The following is a 9,932-nucleotide window of genomic DNA, read 5'->3' as shown; positions in this document are numbered from 1 at the left end:
TTTAAACAATATCTAATTAATACAGGATAAAATGGAAGGCTTTTACCTAGGAACAGAGATAGGTAAAATATGCTTCTCTATTTGACTGGAAAAAAGAAATGTGTTTTATTGGAAATGATTCATGTTCATATGGACACACTATAATTTTATATTTTCTATATTCTGATCCTTCACTAAATCTTTCAACCATTTTCTACTACTGACTGCTATTCATACTGGGGTTTGTCAGGTGCCTTAGAACCAAACTATTGCTCTTGTGATCTCTTACTTTGTCTCCCAAGCAGATGACACTACTTAAGGGAGGTCTCAGGCTGTATTTTACATACATATATACATGTATATACACATTCACAGAAGTATTGGGTTCTTGCTTTTCTGAAATATACTTGCTGTAAAAACAAGGAAAATAATTCCTTGAAAAACAAGATGAGGAATAGTATGAACAAGTGAATATGAATAGAAAAATAAAATTTTAAACTGATCTCTAATAGTTCATATCTATAATCCTCTGATACTGACTAGATTTCTTATATTTCATCAGGAGGTTTAGAAAAAAGGAAGAAAAAATCATTGATTATTTAGCATGAAAATAAAAAAATGGAAATGTTGTTCACTCTTTTTTTTTTTTTTTTAGGCTAGAATGTTTCTGCTGAGGTTTAGAGTATGTATTTTTGAAAGAAATAAATGTTTATAGTTTGGAAACTGGGATTGTGCTATGTGTGGGGATTCTGGATTGAAATATCAAGTTATGGCAGGCTAAATGATCACAAAATTGCTTCCATGTTTTAATACAAGTTTTTTTTTGAAAATGAATTATTTAGATTCTGTAGGAAAGCATCCAGTTGAACCTGGATGGGCTCACCCATGCATTTCTGTGGGCATCTGAGGAATGAGTTGTTGGCAGTATTCAATAGCACGTAAAGTTTTGTCTCTTCCCATTGCAATGTTTCTTGATTCCCTTGTGTTTAATTCTCATTTCCCCTTTTCTCTGAAAAAGTTTGGACTTCAGAAGAAAGGTGGTGAATGTGCACACTGTGAGTGTAACTTCCTGCCCGGGAGCAGAGATTGCCAAAGGAACAACGCTGACTCAACACAAACCCCAGCAGCTTTTGTTCCTCGCCACTTTTAAAATGCCAGGCTGTGCCTTGCCAAATGGCAGATCCTGGAGCACATCTTTGCAATCCTCTGGTTTTCTTTCCTGTGGGCTCTGATGCAATCTGCTCAAAGACATGAACACTTAGGTAAAGCTGACTGTAGTATGTTTTACTCTTTTTCAGCCTCTCTCAACAGATTATCAATACCAGTCCTTCACCAACCACTGATCTTTGTTCAGAGCAGAACCAGTTTATTTTTCTCTGTTGTAATTGTTGCCTCCTGGTAGATTTGGATATTCTGAGATGTTTTATACAGCAGAACCACAAGAAACATTTCTCTTGCTCCTGAACACGGAAGGAAGGAAAGTTGGAAAACTGAGGTTTCATATTCAAGCACACCAGTGTTGAGGAGTACCAGAATGCTTGACTACAGACTCAGGGCAGCCATCCTTATATATGGATCATAACTTACTGAGTAATCGCATTCTGCTGCTTTGTGGAGCAGCCCTCATTTCTTCCACTTTCCTCACATCTCAGTATCCTTTTCAGGCTCCCTTCTGTGCATGGTTTTGCTCTAGCTGTGTCTGCTGGCCTTCAGGTCCCACTGTTCTCCCTCACTGTTGTGGCTTAGTTCTACTCTAATTCCCTGTATACCTTTTTAGACCCAGTGGGTTGTTCATCTGCATCTGAGACAGAGTAATAGAAGCAAAATTCCACATCTTCATGTGAGTGTCCAGGGTTTTCAGTAACTGAAACAGCAGCAATTTTGCTGCACATGCAATATTGGGGAAGGTACCCCACACCAGCTTTTCCTGGTGGTTTCAGAAATGAAAATTTTCAAAGACCATAAGCAAAAACTGTCACAAAGCTTCCACAGAAGTCCCTTTTCTCTTCCCTGACTTTTAAGTTTTTTGAGCTCTTTAAACTCTCATGGAGAAAGGTTTATCAAACATCAGAATTTTGTCCGAATGCTGTAGGCTGTACCCTTTACAGGTTGCAAACTTTCACAGACTAGTGGGATGAAAAATGGGGCAGTACTCCTCATCAGTTCAGTTTTCCTCACTAGCAATAATTGAAAATCCAGTATTTTCCAGTTAGAGGTTCTCTTCTTCCTAGAATTGTGTGGTTTCTTTCCCAAATTTCTTCAGCTGTTGCTGTCCATTGGGTAATTACTCCTGCATGTAATCGAGAATGGAGCAAAAGAAAGAATAAGTGTCTCCTGAAGGACACAGATTTGACTTTCTACAGCTTTTTTTCTTTTCTGTGGAATTGCAGGCATGGAAAATTCTGGTCCTTTCTGAATCCAAGGCCATAGTTGCTTGAATTGCATGGTGTCCCAGCTGATTTTTCACAGTACTGCATTGTACTCTGGCTTTTTAAATCATGTATTGATATAGACAAATCTTTCTCTTCTTTTTTACTTCTTTCATTTATTTTTGCAAATGAGGCAAAAATACACCTTTTTGTAAAAATAATGATTCTGAGTTATAAGGTATGACTCAAAAAATCCACACTAAGATGTTACCTGTTAGATTTCATATTTCCATGGCAAACTTTTATACAGTAGAAAAACTAGCTTAGAAAGCAAAGTTCACTCATTAATGTATTATTTCAAAATTACTCATGTGACATGACACAGTTCCTTATTTGAAGTTCAGAACTTCCCTGTGTCTGTTGGGTCTTAAAAAGGATTTGTTAATCCACTCCAGTGCAGAGGGATTTTCTTGCAAGGCGCTGATTTGGTCTTTAGCATCAATACGAGGTGAAGGGAAGAAAACAGTGAATTATTTGCCATGTCTCTCTACTTGTCCCTGATTTTTCTTCTCTCCATTAGTACACCTCTTCAAATGTCTGGTAAGTCTTTGTCCTCTGCTGAGTGTGGAGGTTTTCAAGTTCTTTAACATGAGTTCTAGATATCTCCCTAAGTGGGCAGTGAATTTAGATCTAGTCACAGCATGTAATTTGAATAATTTTTCTTCAGTTCTGAAGTTTGGTTGTATCTGCATAGGCATTCTCTTTCCTTAACCCAGGTTTCCACATGAGGTATATGAGTGAAAGGAATATGCCAACAGATGTGGGCATAACCTTGGCATTGCTGATTCTCTGAGAAAGCTGAATGCAGGCAAAAGCTGATAAGCTGATTTCACCTTACTCCATCAGAGGCTAGAAGAGCTCAGAAGTACAGGGCAGTGAAGGCTCAGCATGCACAGAGCTACTGGCTGATGTGTGCTTTGAGTTTCTTGGCAGCTCATATAGACCATAGCATACTGATCAGTGCATATCAAAATCCTGTTTCCAAGCTGAGAGCTTCAGGAAGGACCTTAAAATCCCCCCCATCTGTTAGATTTCACACCCTCCTACTGCTGAGGGGAAGAAAAATGACACTGTATCTTTTCCACGGGAAGCTCCCAGCTAGAGAAGTCTGCGAGTCCAGTGCCATTGCTTGAATGGCAGCAGGGACCAGCCAATGGACCATTGGTCTAATTCACCACAGGACAATTTCTGCTGTGCATGCTTTGGGGTGAGACCAAGCCAGCTCTAACCTATCCTCTGCTAACCTTCCTAAGAACCACTGCAGCAGGAGAGCTCTGTCAGGGAAAATGCTGCCTGGCTTGTTCTGGTCTGTAACCTTTCAGAGCAACACCATCAAGGCAGTTCAACAACTCCCTGGAAGCTTTGGATGGGAGGGTTATGAAGGCCCACTTAAGTATTCTGGCCTTGGTGAGAAACCTTGGGTAAAACTCAGTGGCACAGCTGAGTGAGCTGGATGATGTTGCCTGTCACTTAGAAGGGAGCAAAGCGATGCAAGTTGAACTGCAAAAAGAGTGAAGATTTGGAACAGGGTTTTTGTTGAATGCGATCTTAAGAAACAAAACCCTGATGTGCAGTGTCTCACATTTCTATTTACAAATGTAGTTATTAATAGCACTTAGGATATTGGCTTAGTTTAACTGTGCTCAGAACTGATGATGCTGCAAGTTGTGGCTTCCCTCCTGAGAAACCTACAAATAAAACTGTGAAGAAATGACTTTTTGCACAGCTGCTAAAAATTTCCAAGATAATTAACCAAAAATGAAAAATACACCACTTTCTTGGTGAGCTGAAAACCACAATGTCATTTTGGCCAAATATAAAAATATTAAATTTTGAATATATAAACCATTTTTAATAGCTCTAAAGCAAAATAGTCCTTTTACTTGCAAAATTAAAGCCCATTTCAATATGATATGGTGGAACTTTGAAGAAATGATGAAATGTAATGTGGTGAAGGTCTATTTTGACATGCATTTTGAGACCACCGTGGTTTCAGGAGGGATATGAAGAAGAGCAATTTCTATCGAAAGAGCTGTATTTTCAACTTCTGTGTTTTTTCAATTTAAGAATATTTTCATAAATATCCTTCATACCAATGATTAACCTTTGATTTCTTTCTCTGTGAACTACATATACTCTTTTGGGTTATTTTTTTAGTTTGGGTGTTTTTGTTTTGTGGGGTTTTTTTTGTTTCTTTTGGTAGCAGACTCTTCTATAGCAACTAACTGACTTTATCTCCTATGAAACCTCTCCTCAAATGTTTGCATTATCATTTTATTTTATAGCTAGGGGAATATTTTCAATCTACAATGAAGACAACAAGCTCTGTGCCCAAGCTCAGAACTCTAGCTCAGTCATAACTACCACCTGTGATGAGCATGATGAGTTTCAAAAGTTCAGGTGGGTGTCTCCCACACAGCTGCTGAGCATGGCACTCAAGCTGTGCCTGGGGGTGCTCGCCAAGGACGATGAGGCTGCCATCACGTTGGAATCCTGCAACAGGACAAATGAACTTCAGTGGTGGGAATGCAGAAATGAGACACTTGCAACCTATGGCAAGGATTTGTTTCTCAACTATGGCAAGGGGAAGGGGAAGAAGGTCAGGCTGTCCAAAGTATCCAGCAAAGGGAGCAGGTGGAAAATCCGTGGAAGTGCAGAAGGCGTGTGCTCTCAGCACTATGAGGGTGAGTACTGAAATTCCATCTCTATGTTTTGGTAACTTGATTGCCTCACCTACAAAGCATTCCACTGACTGCTTGACAGGCAGCAACCACTTTCTTAGTGACATCAGCAGAGCAGCTAATTATAAATAGGGTGTAGAAATGAAAGGTGAATATATCTGTATACTTTTCAGCAAATACAGCTGTATACATTTCTGCGTAACTTGTAAAGTGCAATTCTTTCAAGTGATAAAATAAAGTGATGAAGGCCTGTTATGTAATCAAGCAAGAAAGCGAATTCTGTTTGTACAGCAACAGCAAAAGGAAATCTAGGACTGTTTTAAAATACATCTGATCAATTTGTAGAAGAGATGATTGTGTTATATTTGGTTTTTTTGTTGCTTTTATTTGGTTTGACCACTAATGATCTTTAAGAAGTTAATTTCTAGTTTAGATAGATGGAATCCCCCATTAACATCATTTACCTAGTGTTTCCCAGGCCTAGTAAATCGAAAAAGTAGAAAAAAACAAATGGAAAAATGGTGCCTAATGGTTCAGGATGCAATGTTTTATCACCCTGGGAAAAGACCACTAGAGAGTAAGATCACCTTTTCCTACAATTTCATGGCTCTTGGGCTATGTAGAGGGGGCATTCAGGACCAAGTAATCAATCTCCTTTCTATTGTAACACTGGTAGGTTGGGAATTTAAATAACAATGGAATGAATTTTTGTTGTACGCTACAGCTGTTCCACAGGAATGAAGTTAGTCATAATTTTGTACAGACAGCAGCAAATTAGTGATGGATAGTGATGGAAGTATCACTTCCTAGCAGAGTCCTTGCAAATGTAAGATATAACTTCCTCTTGTGAAGGCAAATAAAAATATAGTGATACCTGTCCTTTCCAAGTTTTTTCAACCATGCAAGGGGAAAAAAAAGAGAATATATACATTATCTAAGGAGAGAAGTGTGTATGCCATGGGAGAGGCTGAGTCACAGGGACCTCTGACACAGTAGTCCAGAAAGCAACGGCATGACAAAGTTAAACAGAAATTAGTTTGAGGCCCAATTAAGTGTTTGAGAGTCTTAGTTCTGAATATTTTCCATAGTCATACCTGATTGTCACAACAGCCTTGTAAAGATTCGGGGTAACAAAATCCTGGTGTGTTCAGCCCTGCATGACTCAGCTTTGTCCATGGAAAGCTGCCTGTGAATGTCACTGTGGTGAGCATCCAATGCCAGCTGACTGCTGAGTGTTGATCTCTGCTTCTCTCCATAGACATCTATACACTGGGAGGAAATGCCTTTGGTGCACCCTGTGTGTTCCCTTTTACGCACCAGGGGAAATGGTATGCTGAATGCATCCCTCGGAGGAATGATGCAAACTCTCTCTGGTGTGCAACTTCTTCAGATTTTGATAAAGACCAGTTGTTTGGAAACTGCCCGCTAAAAGGTAATTTATTTATAAAAATCTCAGGAAAGCTGTTAAGCAAAAGTGTCATCCGCTCTTGTGGTCAAAATCTCCTTGGGATGTGGAAGTAGCATTGGACAGCGAGCTGAATTCCGGCTCGCCTTGTCCACTGGTGAGCCATGCAACGAGGAAATGAGGCATCTGCTCCTCACTCTCACTGTCCTACCATGTTCCCAAGACTGGAACATAGAGGGAGTATTCTGAGGGTGGTGATTGGCACTGATGGATAAATGAAGAGAAAAACCCTAGGACTGGAAGGGTTCCTTCCTAGAAGGAAGTGCAGTGGATGAGGAAGGTGAGATACACCAGGAGACTGTGGTGTATTATAGGATGGAGGAGAGAACACGAGGGCTTGAAGGGAAGGGTGCAGGACACAGGCAGTGACCTTCACGTGCATTAAGTGCTCCAGTGCTTCCATGCACCTACAAATAATATAACACAGCTTTCCAGTAACCCCAACACTAATTCCCTACCCCTTCATCCCCACTTCACATGTGATTATGTGGAATCTATAATTTCTGTCATATTGGGTGGTCTGGAAGAGCATAAGAGGAGTCTGAATGTAAGAAAACTTCTATATGGTGAATAGAGAAATACTTGTAGAGATAAAATATGTCAGTGAGTGGGTTCATGTGGACTGAAATGTGAGAGAAGTAGATGAACTGTATAAATAAAAAGAAACAGGGTCAATGTAAAAATTAGGGTTTTAGGGATAAATAATTCCATATGTAAATGACATTGTTAATATTGAATAGAAAAAGTATATTTATGTGAGGCCAAATGTATATAAAAATTATTAAATCATACAGTTACATAGTTTTAGTCTGAAGCAAATATTTACATCTTTTATAGACACTACCCACAATAACTTTTGGAAAACAAATCCTGTGACAGAAACCCACTATCAGATAAACTCAGAATCACTTTTGACATGGCACCAAGCAAGAAAAAGCTGCCAGCAGCAGAACGCAGAATTATTAAGTATCACAGACCTTCGTGAAGAAATGTATTTATTAGGTAAAGTAAAAAAACCCTAAAATATAACAAAAAGTAATGCACTGTTTTAAAATGTAAGTCAGCTTGAAGTCTTTAACATGGATACTTACATTCATCTCATAAAAATATGTCTCAGTGACATTCTTAAAAGAGCTGCCCTTTTCTCACACAAACCTGTATTAAATTAATGGAAATAATCTAACCTGTATAAAAAATAAATCCCTCATGCTTTAAAATATTATTTCCAGTTTTCTTGAATAACTTAAAAAATCATAGGCATTTAATAGCCTGACTGTTTGTTTCTTTTGGCCATTTAGGGCTCACTAGTGACCTGGGCATCAATGCAAAGCTCTGGACTGGTCTCTACAATGCACTTGACAGTGGCTGGCAGTGGACTGGGGGAAGTCCTTTCAGATACCTTAACTGGGCTCCAGGTAAGTGCACTTTTCTTAAATGATGATTAACATCTGGGCTGAAATTTCCTCCCTCCCCTTTCCTCCCCGCCCCCTCCCATCCCTGGCAATGCCCTGTTGTCACATCTCTTGGGATTTATCACTTTAAAGAATAATACTCCAGTGGCTTTGCAGCTGCAAAACTCTTGCACATTCCCTCCTGTGAAGAGATGAAAAGTTTCACTGCTAACAGAAGGATTCTCTTCGTCTTTTTTAAAGGAAGTCCCTCTGTGGAATCTGGAAAAATATGTGGGACCTTCCAAGGTAGGAATGGCAAATGGGAAAACCAGCTGTGTGATCGGAAACTGGGATATATCTGCCAGAAGAGAAACACCTCCTTGGATTTTTTCACCATCACCTCAGGTACACTGGTCAAAATCTAAGGCTACTTTTACATGCAGTGAGAAATATTGTGAGGATGTCATATATGAAATGGCATCATGTTGTCAAAACAAAAGGATAATGCTTGTTGACCTGGGTCAAATACTGAGAACACAATAATTTTCTGGCTCATTTTAAAGATGACGTCTAAATGTTGTTCATCATTTGGAAAAGAGCCCAGGGTTTCAAAGCAGGCAGGATTAGGTGTTTAGCCATGTTATCCAGACCATGAAATACTGGTGAATATCCTCTGCTCTGAAATATACTCTAAACCAGTGTCCTGCTAAAAGATGTGAGTAAGAGTTCATGCTCCCCTCCTCTCTGTGGCCCTTTTTATTCTATTCTCAAAGGAAGAAAATCAGAATATGCATCTGGAAACTTTCTCCAATTGAATTCCCTTTCCACTTGAGGCAGACTAGGTCTTATCTAAGTGAAGAAATAGGTGTGAAGTTGCTTCACCTGGGATTTCCCAGCATGCAATTAACTTCACACTCCACTTAAATATTTGAGTATATAAGATTATGTAGCTCAGGGAATGCATGACACATGCATATCCTGTATTTCTGGCTGCATCCAGGCAGCTCACTTGGAAAAGTTTCTGACCCTGCTAACCTCCAAACCATGTCTGGATGTTGCTTAAGGGAGTACAAGTTTGCCCAGGTCCAAACCATGTCCAGGGAGCATCAGACAAAGAGGTTGACCATACACCAATGCTGGGCACACATCCTCCCCTCTTCAGTTCTCTCTGTAGGTGCAGCAGATGTGAACATTTCCAGCAATGGAAGGTGGGCTGGCCATACTAAATTTATACCAAGAAATAAGTGCTGAACAAAGCGTACGGCATTTCTGTGTAGCTGGAATTTCTGGTATAACATTTCTGGTGCAACATGATTGTGTCTGGACTCTTTGATATATGATTTGGGCTGTGTGGGAGCTCTAACCAGTTCCTGAACACCTGGTGTTTCCAGAGAGAAAAATATAAAAAATCTACAAAATTCACCAAGACAGAGTAGGAAAAGAGGCCCTTTTCTGTGGAACATGGCTGTTCTCTGTACCCAGAGCCTCACTGAGAGAGATTTAATGTGGAGTTGTGTCCTGTACATTTGTGTGCCAAATTACTCTGTATTTATTTAATCCTGTAAAATAGTTTTTTGGGAGCTCCAAGCACAAATGGGAGGGAAAACTTTGTTTTGTAATTTTTGTACCCTCAGACTTTGGATTCTTTCCTCTTCCAGTATGTGCTCCAATATTTCAAATGCATATTAGTGCAGGTAATTTTCTTTTTGATGTAAATAAAACACTGAATAGAGCTGATCATTAATGACATCATTTTTTTAGGTGATTCAAGGCATTTTAAGTGCCCCAGGGAATGGGTGCCCTACGCAGCTCATTGCTACAGAATTTATAGAACAGCAAAAATATGGAAAGAAGCCCAGTCTTCCTGTAGAAAAGAAGATGGAGAGCTGGCGAGTATTCATAATATTGAAGAGTACAGTTTTACAGTGTCACAGCTTGGGTACAGTGAGTATTCCTTCAGGTCACTTTTTTTAATCTGGGATTATAC

General features: G+C 39.5%; 1 protein-coding gene across 1 annotated transcript in view; it reads left to right on the top strand.

Annotated features, from left to right (window-relative positions):
• The first annotated feature begins 2,809 nt into the window (after positions 1-2,809).
• LOC309572675 (macrophage mannose receptor 1-like) overlaps positions 2,810-9,932 on the top strand; it is a 32,017-nt gene continuing 24,894 nt past the window's right edge. The window contains exons 1-7 of the mRNA XM_082281108.1: positions 2,810-2,948; positions 4,694-5,092; positions 6,348-6,521; positions 7,392-7,556; positions 7,853-7,969; positions 8,207-8,350; positions 9,707-9,889. Of these exons, the coding sequence (XP_082137234.1) occupies positions 2,888-2,948; positions 4,694-5,092; positions 6,348-6,521; positions 7,392-7,556; positions 7,853-7,969; positions 8,207-8,350; positions 9,707-9,889 (1,243 nt within the window). The 5' untranslated portion in view covers positions 2,810-2,887. The remainder of the gene's footprint in view (positions 2,949-4,693; positions 5,093-6,347; positions 6,522-7,391; positions 7,557-7,852; positions 7,970-8,206; positions 8,351-9,706; positions 9,890-9,932) is intronic.

This window comes from Coloeus monedula (genome assembly GCF_965178545.1).
Source record: "Coloeus monedula genome assembly, chromosome: 1".
NCBI classification, from domain to species: Eukaryota; Metazoa; Chordata; class Aves; order Passeriformes; family Corvidae; genus Coloeus; species Coloeus monedula.
This window is presented reverse-complemented; position numbering and strand designations above follow the sequence as displayed.